We start from the raw sequence: 17,757 nt of genomic DNA, 5'->3' as shown, positions 1-17,757 counted from the left end.
GAGCCCAGAATCGGCGTTCCACAGCATGAACCTGCCCCATTAGCACCATGATGCATGCATTGGCAGGGCCCATGCTTTTAGAGAAATCTGTGTCCATGTCCTGATCACTCACGGGACCGCGCTGACGTCGCCTCCTCGCCCGGTATCGCGTTGCCATGTTCTGGTGCTGCATATACTGCTGGATAATGCGTGTGGTGGTTGATGTGCTCCTAATTGCCAAAATGAGCTCAGCGGCCTCCATGCTTGCCTTGGTATGGCGTCCGCACAGAAAAAAGGCGCGGAACGATTGTCTGCCGTTGCTCTGACGGAGGGAGGGGCGACTGACGACACGGCTTACAGGATTGGCTTCAGGGAGCTAAAATCAACAAAGGGTGTGCCTGTACATCAAGGAGTATTTCAGGCAGGACTGCACGGAGGGTTCCAATAAGAAATGGTGCACCAAAGTTATCGTTGTTATTGGAACAAGGAGGTTAGCCTGGCCTCTGATTGATACATGGCTAGATTAACCTCGCTGCGCCTTCTCTGTGACTGACTGCAGTGTGATCTAGACAGAGGAGGAGGAAAATGAGTACAAAACAAATCTGGTCTATTTCTTGTTCTGACCCACTCCATCTATCCTTTACATCTTTGGCTGGCAGCAGACAAAAAAGGCGCGAAATGATTGTCTGCCCTTGCTTTCACGGGGGGAGGGAGGGTGGGAACGGGGTCCTGACGATATGTACCCAGAACCACCCGCGACAATGTTTTAGCCCCATCAGGCATTGGGATATCAACCCAGAATTCCAATGGGCAGCGGAGACTGCGGGAACTGTGGGATAGCTACCCACAGTGCAACGCTCCGGAAGTCGACGCTTGCCTCGGTACTGTGGAAGCGCTCCGCCGAGTTAATGCACTTAATGCACTTAGAGCATTTTCTGTGGGGACACACACACTCGAATATATAAAACCGATTTCAAAAAAACCGACTTCTATAAATTCGACCTAATTTCGTAGTGTAGACATACCCTCAGTTATGAAATAAATAAAAAGTGACTTACATGCCTTCCTCTAGCATGGCAAATTGTGCATAGTGCAAAATAAAATGTATAGTTTTTAAACTATCTCAACTATTCTTAACTGACTGCAGATACAACTTCAATATTACTGCTCTTAACGCACTATAGATTATGGCTAAAACTTCATTCCTTTTAGCAACAACTGGTTGATGAGGGACACCCAAGCCAAGCTCACTCAAACACCCTTATCACTGTGGTTGGTCCTTCCAGATTCTGTCATTTCTAATAACACCACTCAGAAGTTCATCAATAGATTTCCTGTCACTGACTTTCTTAGCTAGGAGATAAAAGTCTAATTTCTGGATTAGTCCTTTATAGAAAGAGGTTGTTACACTGAAGTTCTGGTCAGAAATGTGACTATCTAGAAGTGGTATGCAGTGTTTTTGTAGCCATGGTGGTCCCAGGATATTAGCGAGACAAGGTGGGTGAGGTACTATCTTTTATTAGACCAACAAGTGTTCAAGCTTGGCCTGAAGAAGAGCTCTGTGTAAGTGCAAAAGCTTGTCTCTCTCATCAACAGAAGTTGATCCAATAAAAGATATTACACCTCGCCCACCTTGTCTATCTAGAAGTGGCACCGTCTAAACCAATAAACATGTTTATATTCCAAGTGTTTCACTGACTAAAATAAATAGTTACTACTCCATACTTTTGTGTGCACCCCCCCACACACACACACATACACCCCCATACACCCACCCCTATGGGAAAATGAGCAAGATTTTGTTCTGGCTCATAGCTGCAACAAAATGCTAACTAAGTTCCAATTACAGAATCTCTATTACTGGAGAACAACAAGAGAATCCAAGAGAACAGAGATTTCTGGTTGAGTTTGTAGGGCTTGAAATTAGAAAACATAATTTTACCTATAAACTCAACACATTTTATATGGAAGTCACTAGTAAGTAATAAATGTGGACTCCCTAATTTTGTCTTTACAATCATTTGCCACAGTTCCAGTCTCTCCAAATCATTTTGACATGGCAGAGGTGGAAGGGCTTGTCGGGGGATGTGGGGGGATAGGAGAAGGTGTGTTCCAAAAGAAGGATCATCTATTTTGCTCACCCTAGAATTCTGGAAGTTCCTAGGATGAAAATCTTCTTTCAAACTATACAATCTACAAATTATTTTTGAGACAAAGTTTTGGATTGAAGCCAACATTTCTGAGTTTCCTGCTGGTGGACGTCTTACAGCACATACTTTATTTGTGACACCAACTGTTTGAAAATCTGGTGTCAGTGATAATCAACTAATTTGCTTCTAGTTATTGTAATTTGTCAATTCATTTGTCATATAAGAGGAGCAATCACTCATGAGTGCGAGAACAATAACTGAATTATTTTCATGATGCCAGAATATAGAGGTGTGTGTTATTTATACACATATACATGCTATCATTTTTATAAATAATGATAATAAAAGGAAATTTTTAAAGACAACATTTATTTAGATGAATTGTGGAAAAGTGTGCCAATCAGATAGCTGCATGACTGATCATTATTTACACATGAAAAAGATTTCCCAACCATAAGCTTTAAAAAGAAAATATAGATAACCTGGTTTTTGATAGGCTGACACACATAATAGGTCAATTTATCCTCAGATACTGGGGCAAAATTCTCATTGACCCATTTGATATGCTCTCTAGGCTAAGCTAATTGCCATGTAGCAGGCCAATATACATACAGTGAGCAATTTTCATTCTGGCACACCAAACATCAGATAAAGGGACTCCCTATTATCTTCAGTGGAAACTGGCTAGTGTCCTAAATAAAAATTTAATTGCAATGACTTTTTTCAGAATTCAAAGCATGTGTTTGAAAATAAATAGGTAGTGAATGCAGTTAATTTACATATTTTTAAAGTGTGTTTTTAATTATTTTAAATGTGAATTTTGTTGTGTTTTTTTTAAATGTGTCAGACTATGAAAATAGACAGGGTGCATAGCGCTCTATTCCCCCAACCTAGCACTGGGAACAGACCCAGATATTTGATTGTGAAACTATACCACAGAAAACAAAATGACTTGATTATGACAGAAACTGAAAAACAACCAGAATTTATATTCCAAAACTAAAAGCTTCTTTCTTCCCCTCTCTGCCCTAAATTTAAAAACAAAAAGAAGAGAGCAGCAATGCTTGGAAGATCAGAAATTCATTATAGGCTGCAGCCCACATATTTTGTGAGCATAGCCAATGCAGTGATGCCTGCTTGAGTCTGCAGAGAACCTGAAACAATAACTCTGAGATATGAATTGCCCCTTCACCTCAACAAGGGCCCTATGGACTCTGCTATTCTGTTGTTGCAGAATTTGGCATTTTTCTAAGACATGACAGATTTCAACACTTTTGCCACCAAATTTTCTATTTTGTTGCAGGTGCGGACTGGTGCCAGATATTGTTTTCTATCTCCCTGTCCTTTTGGAGCCTGCCTGCTGCTTCCTCTTGCTCTCCAGCTTTCTCCATAAGGGGTCATTAGATGAATTACAGTGCAGGCTCCCCCATGTTACTCCCCAGAACCAGAGAACAGAGACTTAGGGAGGCAAATGATGAGGCTGGCAGCCTGAGCTGCCAGGAGAGCTAGCATGCTATTTTCTGGTATAGACTTGCTCACCACACCCTTGGTTAGGTCCAACAGCAAGAGAAAAAAATGTTGTTTGCATGTTTCCCCAAGACAGGCCATTTCATGTCTCACTATCTGAAACTTTGAACCCAAGCAATAAAGATATTACACAAGACATAGCAACAAGGCATATATACAAAGAACTGATAACTACTAGTTGAGCACACCAGCAGATTTAATGATACAAAAACCTTTAAATTGCCTTTTGTCTATTTGTATTTTAATATCAAGGCCTTCCATTTTTTGACTGAACATCCAGGTCTGACATGTTATACTATTCAAGCTGTGGTTTCTAACAAATTAACAGTTTGTCGCTGTTCTTCTGCTCCTGGTGCCTTTTGTACAAACAGCCAACTCTGTCACACTAACGCAACATAAGCCAAAGCATTTGGAGGTGGAATGAAACACAAGAAAAAATTCAAACCTTGGGTTGGGGGAATAGGCAAGGATGCTGCAGTGTTTAATTTTTTCCAGTATTCTCAGGTACATCCGCAGCTATGATTTGTTGTTCATAAATAAACAATATTCATTGCCAAACAAGGGAAACCTGCAATAAGCCACTAAATATTTTGCACATGACAACTGACCTGGCACATTGCTAGATTACTAAGTGGTACAGTTATGACCCATGGATATTTTCAACATGATGGTACCTACAGAGTAGAAGAGGGTAGAAGTTATTTTATATTTGTATGTAGATTTTTCTTTTAAATTCCTGAAAATGTCACTATTAAAGTATTTTAACCATGATTTTTAAAAAAGTTAGGGAAACTTTTTCACATTCAGAATTTATCATTGTTCCAAAACAAAGAAGTGGTGGGTGAGGAGGTTCGTTTTGTTTTATAAAATAATTCTCAATCAAATTAGCTTGTTAATTTAACTGATTAATTAAATCTTATGAATGCTTAAAAGTCAGAAGTCACCAAGAGATTGCTGGGTGTTTCCAACTTCCTGCCTCTTCATCTTGAGGAGAAAATAAGGACAAAGGAACAGCATTTAAAGACTCTTAATTGGTGCAATTAGTGACTCATGATCATTCTGTAAACTATGACTAGTAAATAGAGTGCAGTGCTGCAAGTGCATTACAAAAAAGCCAAAATCAAAACAGCACCACAATAAGAACAAAAAGAAAAGGAGTACTTGTGGCACCTTAGAGACTAAGTACTCCTTTTCTTTTTGCGAATACAGACTAACACGGCTGTTACTCTGAAACCTGACAATAAGAACAGTAACTATCTGCCCAGCTATGACCAGAGGTTTTCACACTGCATATTAAAACCAGGCAGGTCACATAATGACCAGTTGTTTCACAGGTTTTCCCTAGTCTGAAGAGGGGGTATAGCTGAAGGAAAGCTTGCTTACTGAATATCCCTTCATATGGGATCATCTAACTTTGCATCCTACTCTAACGTTACCTCTGTATTAGACTGCAAGCTTCTTGGACCAAATTCAACCCTGCTTAAGTGAGTGCAACTCCACTGTCTTCAGTGAATGTGTACCCCTAACACCAAGGCTAACTTTGGCCCCTTGTCCTATTTATATCTGTAAAGAACAATGCACACTTATGGATGAAGTGAGCTGTAGCTCACGAAAGCTCAATCTCAAATAAACTGGTTAGTCTCTAAGGTGCCACAAGTACTCCTTTTCTTTTTATGGAACTCTGTAAATGACAATATTAAATACACTAAATACAACACTATAAATAAATCAGTATTTCCACATTGTAATGGCTGAAGGATAGTTCCACTACAGATCCTTTCAAATCCAAACGAACCTGAGCCTACCAGTATTTTGAATTATTTCCCCTCCTTCCCAGGAGTATTGCTGTCATTTAAAATATATGGAGTGGCCTCTTCCTGCTCCCAAAATTGACATCCATCCATCCAAGAAGCTTGAAGGAACCATGATATATAAATGTGTGATGCTGATCACTACATGACAGCTTTGTCTCTGTTAGTACTTTACACCATTTATTGACCTGAAGCTCACCCTTCTTACAGTACCAGGGAGCAAGAGATCTTCTTTTCACCAGTCCATTCCAAGCAACAAAACCCACAAAATGAGCCTAGCTGAACAGATGCCAACCCCATCAGTTTACTACCTATGGCATGCAGAAAAGGCTATCGTAAAGCCTGGATTAATGCTCTCAACTCAGGGCAGGTCTACACTACTGCTTAAGTTGATCTAACTTATATTGCCAGGGGTGTGAAAATGATACCCTCCTGAGCAATGCAATTCAAAGAAACCTAAGTACTGTCCACACTGGCGCTATGTCGGCAAAGGTTCCGCCTCTCACGGAAGTGGAGTAATTATGCCAATGGGAGAATGCTCTCCTGTTGGCATACAGCATCTTCACCAGACATGCTGCAGCTGCACCGATGTAGAGCTTCTAGTGTAGACCTGCCCTCAGTCTCAGGATTGGGAGTTAAAAGTTGCCAAGAATCTGAAGCAGCACAGGATATGAGTTGTCTTTGCATGAGCTCTCCATCTGCATTCTTTGCAACTCCGGCCATATTTGGCAGGGTGATCTGTCCATCGCGTACGATGGCCTGTCACGTGGGCTTGTCTACATGGAAACACTCAAAAAAATTAATCCAAACTAAGGTGTGAACTAAAACTGGTTTAGTTAAACTGAATTAAACCCCTGTGTGGACCCAGTCATTTTGAATTAAAACAGTTTTAATTCAGTTTAGCTTAATCCACTTTGGAAGTGAATTAAATAAAACTGAATGCAGTTTAACTAATCCAGTTTTAATTCACACCTTTAGCTAATTTGGATTAATTTTTCCTGAGTGTCCCCATGTAGACAAACCCAGAATCATCCTCACTTTACAAGTCTTGGATGGATTAGAATCAACAGTTTTCCAATGGATTGGGCCCATTTGTGCTGACTCAAAACCATGATTCAGCAAAGAAGTTAACCACATGTATAAGAGCTTTGCTGACTTGGGGTCCATGTGGCCCAATTTCTGTTGCTATGAGCTGGAGCAAGAGGAAGAGTTATAATCACTTATGACATTCTTTCATAAAATCCTGACCTTACCATCAAGCATTACTTAAACATAGAACCAAAAACCAATGAAACCCAAATGTACATAAAGATTAATTTTCACTTTTCTGAGGCTTAAGGATGATAAGCACACTTTATATATCTTTTTAATGGAGACTCGGGGCCTGCTGCATATGGCAGGCTTTGATGGTCATCAAAATTATTTCATTTTAATTAATCTGCATATCCTATGAAAACTAAAATCAGATTATTACTGAGGAAACATTTGTGATTTTGGATCACTGAAGTTTACAAAATAAGACATTGGTTATGGTAAGGTTTGGGACCTTCTATGCCCTCTGTTGCAGGTTTGAAGAGAATTAATGGTTGCAATTTCATTACTCATTAATCAATATTTAGTTACTAAAAAGAGTATCTATGAACAGAGAAGGGGAATGAGACAGCTGACATTCAGAGCAACAGAAGACTTATCTGGCTTGGAAGAAGGACGCAAGAATGGAAGAACTAAGGAAATAGATCACAGTCATACAATTTGAATGGAACATAGGGGAGAGGGATAGCTCAGTGGTTTGAGCATTGGCCTGCTAAACCCAAGGTTGTCAATTCAATCCTTGAGGGGGCCATTTAGGGATTTGGGGTAAGAATTGGGGATTGGTCCTGCTTTGAGCAGGGGGTTGGACTAGATGACCTCCTGAGGTCCCTTCCAACCCTGATATTTTATGATTCTATAGGGGGGAATTGAGAGAGAAATGTGTGAGGAACTTCATGGGTAAACTCTGTAATATATGGATTCAAAATGTAGTTACCGTCTGCTTTTGGAAAGCTGTCCAAATTTCTGTTCAAGCAGTTGCTGCAGCTACAGTCACTTCTGAAATGTTATTATCCAGGTTACATCATAATGAAGAGGCACTAATTTAGATTAATTTGGCCTAAAACGCTGCTTACTTCACCAAGAAAATTAAGAAATCAAGAAAATTAACTGAAATTAATAACAAAACTATGTGACATTTATGTGGCTTTTAGGGGCGGGGTAGGAGGTTGCTTTTTTAATAGCTGAAATAAAAGGGGGAAATGCTTTCTACACTAGAAACATCTATGACAAGTTTCAATCTGATTACACACACACACACACACACACTAGCTTTGTGGCATTTTAAGACACTTAAAATAGACAATTATCAGATTATATACAGACTTAGCTATGCATTAATAAATATGGAGCTATAATTATGCATTTAAACCTCCTCTCAGACAAAAGGAACAGAACTAAAGAAAATGCAAACCTCAAAATGTTTAGTTTAGCTGAAAATATTTCTAAATAATTTTTTGTTTTTGTACTTTTTATGTTATATACATTTCAATGTTCTGTAATGTTTTCAGGTCTAGGAAAGAGGTATTTAGAACTAAAACTGGACTTCGGGTCACTTGCTGGTTTATTTTCAGGGCATAAAAGAAAAATCATTTACTTGATAAAATGTGGATATTAGTGCAAACCAATTGCTGAGAGGTAAATATCATTGGGCCTGATTCTCATTTATACCAAAGCTCCTTTACATCACTTTGAAAGTGTAAAGGGGCCTTCATGTGGGTATAAATGTAATTTACTCCCACCTTAAGGCCCCGTTACACTGTCCCAGCTATGTAAAGGGGCCTTAGGCCAAGTCAAAAATAAAAAGTGAAGCTGATCCAGCTGTATCTCTTAGGAAAAATCCACACCCTTGAACAACATAGTTAAGCAGACCTAACTCCTGGTATAGATAGTGCTTAAGTCGACAGAAGAATTCTTCTGTTGACTTAGCTACTGCCTCTTGTGGAGATCAATTAACTTCTCCCATCACTGTAGAGAGTGGCTACACTGAAGTGCTACAGCAGGGTTAAGTGTAGATATACCCTTAGTGTAAATGAGTATCAGGCCCATTATGTCAAAATATGATTTTAAATAAAAGTACTTCAACCCAGACCATAAACTGTCACTGGAACTTTGAATATTCAATCTGATAACATCTCACTAGTCTTATCTAGATATATAACAAACATCCGAATAATCTGCTATCATTCTGAAAACTAACACCTGAAAATTCTTGTCCATCTTCAGCTTTATCACAAAGACTGATATGCAATATGATGAGATGAACAAAAATAGAACTCGACATGTAAATGCACTATTTATGGGTTGCTAGTTTAACACCTTCCGTGTATTCTGAATAGATCAGATCACTGGAGCTACACTAACTTAAACCAGCTGAGGATCTGGCCCAAGTTTCTCTCTCTCATTTAAAAAAGAAATAAGTAACTATTTTCCTTTTGCTACTCTGCAAAAGGATTTTTTCCACTATTCAGAATGACTGTGCATTAATGGTATTATTATAATTAATGCTGTCTATGGAAAGCCATATGATACTGTGGCCATATTGCATTTCCTCTTTGTTTGACTTGAAATAGTGTGTCCATTTGGCTTTTGTGCAACTTTGTAATGTGATCTGTGCCTCTACTTGATTCTGGGAAGAAGCATATACTACAAACTATAATCAGTGACATTCTGGCAGCCTTTTGTATATATGCACATTTCCAATTTTTAAGAAGTCTGGGTTTGGTCTGTTGCAAATTGACAAGATGAAGGACAAGCAGACCATCAACTCATCATGTTTTTATTAGTGTGATCTATGGGATCATTTTGTGAGATAGAATAATTTATCTTTAAGGGCTGTGCACATAAATACTCATATACCTACAATGTTATTTCACTTGCCAGAATGTTCGATCAAATATTGGAACTGAATAAAGTTGAATGAGAAGACAGGGAAAGAGGAAATACCAGAGCATACCATATAGTTCATTATCTCAAAATCGACAGTGACCTTTATCTGATGCTTCTTTAGAAGAATCCAGATACTCTATCACTCCTTTTATGCAAGAGGCCAATTACATAATGCTTTAATATAAAAGGGAAATTAACTACTTGAATGGTTCAAGAAGAAACTTACACCATGAACCATGAGATTTACCATCTTTTCATAGGCCCCAATCCAGCAAAGACTTATATGTGCACTTAATTTTATGCACTGAATTTAGTGCCATTTATTTCAGCAGAACTAAACACCCACAAAAGTCTTTGCAGAATTGCAAAGATTGCAAGACTGTAAGGGCAAGGACTACTTCCCCACATACATTTGGATAAAATTGAGTACATTGTGCACACCACTGAAATAATATTTATGTAGGTATAAAATTAGCCAGCACAGCTGCAAATAACCACACAGCCAGAGTTAGTTCACAGAGATAAAACAGCACTAAACTTGGGTCATGTTAGTATGTAATAGGACTTCTCTGCAGACAAGTAGTGTTAGTCAGGAATAACATTAGGATTTTTGTGCAAGGAGGAAGTAATAAAATTCAATGACAATCTGGTCCTTTAAATTTTTTCAAAGTTGTTGCGTCAAAGGCATTTGAATTATTTTCCTTTTTCAATAAATGTATCATGTCTCTAATACAATTAATCTATCCTCCAAGCAAAATTTGGAAATAATGAAGATAGCTGTCTTTTCAATATCGCATTAACATTTCCTTACTCAGCATTTCTGTCATCCTTTACTGAAGGATATTGTGAGTGTGTGTTTCTGTACCCACAGATACAGACCATTATCATTCAGACTTCTAATTTTACTAGCAAGATCCAGTTTCATGAAGAAATTTGCTAGTAAAAGAGTGTAAAAAAAATCGAACAATATTTTTATGGAAGACTTCAAAAACAGCACCAGGTTGGATGAAATTTGCAGTGCTGCTTGTAGTGTGACATATGCAGCATCAGATAGAAGGTTTGTCTACACCTTGGGCATATCTACACTACAAAATTATGTTGACCTAAATTACATCAGCATACAGCCGTCACATTAATTATATCGCTTTTGCACATCCACACTATGCTCTCCTTCTGTCGGCAGTGCATGTCCTCATCAGGAGTGCTTGTACAGACTATACTGTCACTGCAGTGCATTGTGGGACAGCTTCTGAAAGCCGGTAGAAGTCGCTATAAGCAATGCAGAGTCTACACTGATACTGCATCGACCTAATTACAGTAAAAGCTGTTTTATCCGGCACTTCACCAAACGGAAAGATCTATAAACCGACATTATTGAAATTCCAGTTTATACTCCGGTTGGAGCGGGGTCGGCAGGGGGTTGGGGTGCAAGAGTGGGTGTGGAGTGTGGGCTCTGGGAGAGAATTTGGGTGCAGGAGGGGGCTAGGGGCAGCAGGTTATGGTGCGGGAGGAGGTATAGGGTGCCGGATACAGGTGGCACTCAGCTCAGGCAGCTCCTATTACAATATAACTGTGCCCCCCCACCCACCCCTCGGGTAAGCAGTTTAGCACTGTATGTTGCTAGCGCTTGTATATGTAGTGAAGTGTATTGTGGGAAGGGTTGACCAGGCCTTAGAGCTTGTCTACATCAGTGCAGCTGTGCCTCCGTAGTGCTTAGAAAAGATGCTATCTACACGAATGGGAGAGCTTCTCCCATCAGCATAGGTACTCCACCTCCCTGAGAGGCAGTAGCTATGTTGACTGGAGAAGCCCTCCTGCTGACATAGCACTGTCTACACTGAGGGTTATGTCGGTATAACCATGTCCCTCAGGTTGGACTGGTACACATCCCTGAGGGACATAGTTATACCAACCTACATTTGTAGGGTAGACCAAGACTTGAAGTGAAGCAAGGCACCAGAACAAGACAATTCTACTTTGTTTAGACTCGGAAAAGGGCAGATGAAACTGAGTAGCTACCTAAACACAGGAAAAGAGCTGGAGGTGAGGCTGCCTGTGGCTCTCTGAAGATAGCCTTAAGCCATTTCTGATTCACGCTATTTGCAGAGTAAGGATCTGTCTATACAAACAGCACTGCAGCAGCAGAGCTGCACCACTACAGCTACACAGCTCTAGCGCATCTGGTGAAGACGCTCTATGCTGATGGGACAGAGATCTCCTGTAGGCATAAAAAAAAAATAACCACCTCTGTAAGCAGCATAAGCTATGTTGGTGAGAGAATGAGCGTAGGATGGGCTTGCAAATGCAATTTAATTACTGCGGCAGCTGTATGCTGACGTAACTTAGGTTGAAATAATTTTGTAGCCTAGACATGCCCAAGGTGTAGGGAGAAGCTCTCTCGCTGTGCCCATGAATGCTTATGTCAGTGTATCCTGTGTCACTCAGAGGGGTGGAATGTTCACACCCCTGAGCAACATACATTTTGCTGACATAGGCTGTACTGTAGAAGTAGCCTAAGTTTAAAACAATGAACATACAGGAAATTGAGTGCATTCCATATGTATTTCCAACCCTTGCATGCATGGCATGGCTCATGGAAGGTACAGTTTTTCTGGTTCTGTTTTGTTTTTTAATTTTGTAGCAACTAAAGGAAGGGAAGACAATTTCTGCTCTCAGTCACATCACTGTAAATCCAGGTAACTCCACTGATTTCAATGGATTTATTTCCAATTTACACTGATGTAACTGAGCAGTACTTAGCAGAGAGATTCTCAATCTCTACATTTGGTTCAGCTTTTCCATATGTAAAAGTTACCCAGCAAAATTGGAGAGACTGACACAATTATTAGGAGGTTGCCATGATAAAACTATTTTACTTATAACCTTAGAAATGGCATTTTGACTCCCAGGGTTTTCAGTGCAGTAGGTAGGTGTGATGGTGCCCCCCCATAAGGCTTTATGGAAATATGCTTATGAATGTATATATGACATAACTGGAATACATTTTATGCTATATATGCCATGTAACATATCTATGTAAAGGTTATGATCTACTGCATATATTCATCCTATTTGTATGTATGTGAAATTGTTGTATTCGGAGTTATGAATATTGGCTGTATACTTGTCTGATTTTAAATAACCTTAGTAAGGCATTTGGTCAGCTTCTTTAGAAAGGAATTTGCAAGTTCAGTGCCCAATCAAGAAGCATTTAACAAACAATGGATGTTGCAAGGCTCCAATCCACATAAGAAGTCTTCCTGGAGACATTCAAGATACCATGTGTGAAGAGAGTGGTCACTTTGGATGGGCTATTACCAGCAGGAGAGTGAGTTTGCGTGGGGGGGGGGGGGGCGCGGAGGGTGAGAAAACCTGGATTTGTGCTGGAAATGGCCCAACTTGATGATCACTTTAGATAAGCTATTACCAGCACGACAGTGGGGTGGGAGGGGGTATTGTTTCATGGTCTCTGTGTGTATATAATGTCTACTGCAGTTTCCACGGTATGCATTCGATGAAGTGAGCTGTAGCTCACGAAAGCTCATGCTCAAATAAATTGGTTAGTCTCTAAGGTGCCACAAGTACTCCTTTTCTTTTTGCAAAGACAGACTAACACGGCTGTTACTCTGAAACATGTGGGCAATGGCTGCTGCCTGTAAAAACTGAGTCATGCATTCACTTTGGTGAACCTGCTCTGGATCTGCACCCTCACAGCTGAAAACAAAATCAATCCCTCTGATTTGGAGGCCATATGACATGTTTCCGTCTCAAAAGTGCACTTCCTGTGTTTTTTTCCTGTATGAATATTAATATATGCCTTGGGTAATGACAATATAGAATATGAATGAATACCAAGGACAGTCAAGAAGCTAAAAGCTCCTTTAAGTAATCTTTTATTTATTCAAGATCAGCTTGAAAGTGATGAGTTTTAAGAATACATACTATATGTAACATCATCATTAGGCCACTTTGTCTTGGTTTCCCATCCCCTTTGTAGGATAAGTGTGCACGCGCGCACACACACCAGTTTATTTCCGTAAGTGGAGTCCAAATCAATAATGCATGGCATTATTAAAAAACAAAATATTTATTTCACATAATAAAAATGAGAGAAATGCACGTTACACTATGGTTATGTTACATCAGGGGTGGGCAAACTATTCGGCCCAAGGGCCACATCTGAGTGAGGAAATTGTATGCAGGGCCATGAATGTAGGGCTGGGGTAGGGGGTTGGGGTGCGGGAGGGAGTGCGGGGTGTGGGAGGGGGTGTGGTGTGTAGGAGGGGGCTCAGGGCAGGAGGTTGGGGTGCAGGAGGGGTGCAGCAGGGAGCTCAGGGCAGGGGGTTGGGGTGCAGGAGCAGTGCGGCAGGGGGCTCAAGGCAGGGGGTTGGCGTGTAGGAGGGGTTCGGACTCTGGCCCGACACCGCTTACCTCGAGCGACTCTGGGGTGGCAGTGGCGTGCAGTAGGGTTGAAGCAGGCTCCCTGCCTGCCCTGGCCCTGTGCCACTCCTGAAAGTGGCCTGCATGTCCAGTCATGGCTCCTGGTGGTGGGGTGGGGCAGACAGCTCTGCCGCATGCTGCCCTCGCCTGCAGGTACCACCCCCAAAGTTCCCATTGGCCACGGTTCCCTGTTCCCGGCCAAAGGGAGCTGCGGGAGGTGGTGCCTGCAGGTGAGGGCAGTTCACAGAGCCCTCTGCCCCGCCACTGCCACCAGGGGCTGCTTCCGGGAGCGGCGCGGGGCCAGGGCAGGCAGGGAGCCCTACTGAAAGCCCTGACGGGCCAGATCCAGCCCACAGGCCATAGTTTGCCCTCCCCGTGTTACATAGAAGTCTGAGATATATGGTAACTCCCTACTTAACGCCCTCTCGCTTAACATTGTTTCGATCTTACGTCCCTGCTCCATTACAGAAAAATGGTGAACCTTTTAAAGTTTAAAGTTGTGCAACGCTCCCCTATAACGTCATTTGGCCGCCTGCTTTGTCCACGGATGGCAGCCCCCGTACACGCCCCCCTCCCAGCGCCTACCACCCGCCGGCAGACCCTGCGGATGAACGCCGCTAACCAGCTGATTGCCGTGGCAGGAGGCAGGGGAGGGAGGGAGGGGGAGGCTCTGTGCTGCGTCCTTGCTCCTCCCCCCAGCCTCCTGAACCCCGCAAGACAGCTGATTGCCGCAGGCAGGAGGAGCAGGGGGAAGGCGCAGCTCCTCAGGGTCCACTGGCGGGTGGGAGGTGCCGGGTGAGAGGCTCCTCTCTCTCCCTGATGTTTATGCCTGATCAGTGCATTGTGGGTAGCTATCCCACTATGCAACTGCCTGCAGGGTGCTTTGGGAAAGGTTTGCAATGCCTCATGGGGCAGGTACATCACACGATGCAGGTTTCTTAATCCCATCGTTCCATGGGCATCCTATTAGATTGCCAGCCGCTTTTTCAACTGAAGTGGGTGGCGGGGAGGAGAGTGTGCGACAGGGAGTGGGTGAAGGGGACGAGATAAAGTATGTGTTGAGGGAGCGTGTAAGAATGGAGGTAGAGTGTATGTGAGAGTGTATGTGTTGGAGGAGAGTGAGCATGTCAGCATATGGTCTCTAAATTCGGACAGCCGCCGGATGCCGGGGGCATAGGAGAGCTGATAGCAGGGCTGCCAGCCTGTTTAATACCTGTATTAAATTGCTTGTTTAAAATTGTTTAAAATATAGATAATGCTTTTGTCTGGCCAAAAAAAAATTCCCTGGGACCAAAACACCCCCTCCTCCCCATTTACATTAATTCTTATGGGGAAATTGGATTCGCTTAACATCATTTTGCTTAAAGTCACATTTTTCAGGAACATAGCTACAACATTAAGTGAGGAGTTACTGTACTGTGTATGTGACAGTGTATAGAGCTATTTATCTTGCCAAACTAATCTCAGGTTTGATAGCAAATTTGGAAAGTCAATACAAATTGAAGATAATAAAAACAAATGCAAACTTTTAAGATTAGCTATTCTAGTAAGGCCAATCTCACCAGCTTTGGCTAACAAAGAGATCTAATTAAAAGTCTCATACTTTGGACCACATGTTGCCTTCTCAGAACAAAATCACCTTACCATAGATGATTCTTATCCATAGAATTATGTATGATAAGCCATTTCACAATATACCCCTAGCCATGGCTAAAAGAGAGTAATAAATAGGAGTTTCCTTTTTACATCTATATGGGACCAGATTACCACCTGGTGTAACTCCAAATAGCAATATGAAACTCAGTGCAGCTAGGGTGATTTTCACCAACCAAGAATCTGGCCCTGGTATTTCTGTAATATAGTCAGATTTTTATGTTCATAAATGAAATTATATCACTGACAGTAAAGGGCATGCAAGTGCAATGGGCCAACAAGAACACCATAACACAGTGAAGTATGAATGTTTTGGGGTTGTGTGTGTGTGGAGTCATGGAATGTGTCCTAAAAACATATAAACTAAAAAAAGTATTTTAACTCTCCATTGCCCAGGCCCAGGCCAATCATTTCTACTTGCATCTCCTCTTCAGTAGCCAGTGCTAATGTTACACCTCTCTGACACCGAGGCTGAAGTGCTAAAACTTTTCTTACCTGCTGCCCAAGAGGAACTTACACTGCCATGACTCAGATAATGCAAGCAGAGAGATGCAGATTGTGCAGCCAGGGCCAAAATCAGCAATTCATTCTCATTATTATGCTGGGCCTGGAATGTGCTACCAGATATCATGCAAGAAAGGCCTGCGAGATACCACTGTGAGCAAGACCAAGCCCAACTGCCCACAGAATTACCAACTGCCAAGCTATTAATTAAATTTTGACTCAGGACATTTAATCTATTTACAGCCTTACAGAGAGCCTACATGATAGTTCCTACTATAAAAGCTGTATACTAAGGAATTAAATACTCAGTCCTGAACTAGATGCACACAAGCATACCACTATGACAGCACAGAGTCCCACTGAAATGCAGATCCATTTGCAGGATTGGGGTTATAAAGAGCTAACAACTCGAGCAGTCCTGGCACTTTATTTAAAAATCTGTCTGGCCTAAGAGATCTAAATTAGACATATTAAAAGGAAAAACAAAATTGTTTCCCACTGGAACCCTGACAAAAAGGTTTGCATATTTTAAGCCCGTCTCTCCTTTCACCTAGACTATTGTAATTCCACTGACTTCAAATGAGTTACTCCTGATTTGCACTAACACAGATGGGAGGAGGATCTAGCCATTCTTATACAAGATATATCTAAATGTAGCAAAATTCCTTCTGAAATGTAGCTCCATTTTGGTTATATGGCCTGCTTCTTCTAATGGGTTCGGCCTTGTACCCCACTGCAGGGCAGAAGGGATCTGAAATGGGCAAGAGAGCAAACAAATCAGCTGGCTTTAAGAGCAGGGAGGAGGGATTGCCGGTGTACCTTGGTGCAGGGCATCAGAGTTCAAACTGCTGACCAGAGTGGTCAGGATGGGCATTGTAGGATACCTCCTGGAGGCCACTTACAGGATGGAAACCAAGCGTGGTGTCTACACTGACACTTTGTCCAACTAACTTTGCCGCAAAAAGCGCTACGCCTCTCATCAAGATGATTTTATTTTGTTGGCAAAGCAGGAGGGTTTTGCCCGCGGGAGGAGCCTTGCAGTGTGTACACCTTCATCCACTGGTTTGTTGACAAAAAGCTGCCTTTTGCCAACAAAACTCTGTAGCGTAGACAGTCTCCTGGGCACGCTGGGCCCCGTTCTGCACACCGGCCAGAGGCGAGTGGTCACTGGGGACATCGCACTCACTACTGCAAAGGCCAAAGCCTGCTGCTCACGGCCTCAAAGCCCAGCGTTTTTTCACAGGATTCACCTCCTCTCACACACATCCCGGCCCCAGCCCCACCCAGCCCCTACCTCTTCTGCATCTCTGCCCAGGGGGATGCCCAGGGCTTTAAGGCCCACATGGAGCTCGGCGATGTCCACTCTCCCGTCTTCATTGAGGTCCAGCTTCTTGAAGAGGTTCTCGTACCTGGAGCTATTATTGTTGGCTTCCTGGCAGGCAGCCCCGGGGAGCAGCGCGCCCCGCAGGAACCGAAACATGGTGGCGGCGGGAAGCGGGCCGGGGACGCAGCCAGGCAGGCGGAAGGAGAGACCAGAGCCGAGCGGGGAGGCAGAGCCTGGGCAAGCCCGGCAGGAGCAGCCAGTGAGCGCAGCGGGAAAGGGAAGGGCGGCTCCCCCTGGCCCGGGCGCCCTGGCCACGGGCTGGGCGGGGCGTCGCTCCCCTCCCTGAGCAACGGAGCCGGCCGCTGGGCTGGGCCAGGCGAGCGGGGGAAGC

At 42.5% G+C, this 17,757-nt stretch overlaps 1 protein-coding gene across 1 annotated transcript in view; it reads right to left on the bottom strand.

Annotated features, from left to right (window-relative positions):
* Positions 1-17,757, bottom strand: part of SLC25A24 (solute carrier family 25 member 24) — a 40,132-nt gene extending 22,375 nt beyond the window's left edge. Inside the window, exon 1 of the mRNA XM_084637566.1 lies at positions 17,337-17,757. Within this exon, the coding sequence (XP_084493692.1) occupies positions 17,337-17,522 (186 nt within the window). The 5' untranslated portion in view covers positions 17,523-17,757. The remainder of the gene's footprint in view (positions 1-17,336) is intronic.

This window comes from Lepidochelys olivacea (genome assembly GCF_965140295.1).
Source record: "Lepidochelys olivacea isolate rLepOli2 genome assembly, chromosome: 8".
Lineage (NCBI taxonomy): Eukaryota > Metazoa > Chordata > Testudines > Cheloniidae > Lepidochelys > Lepidochelys olivacea.
This window is presented reverse-complemented; position numbering and strand designations above follow the sequence as displayed.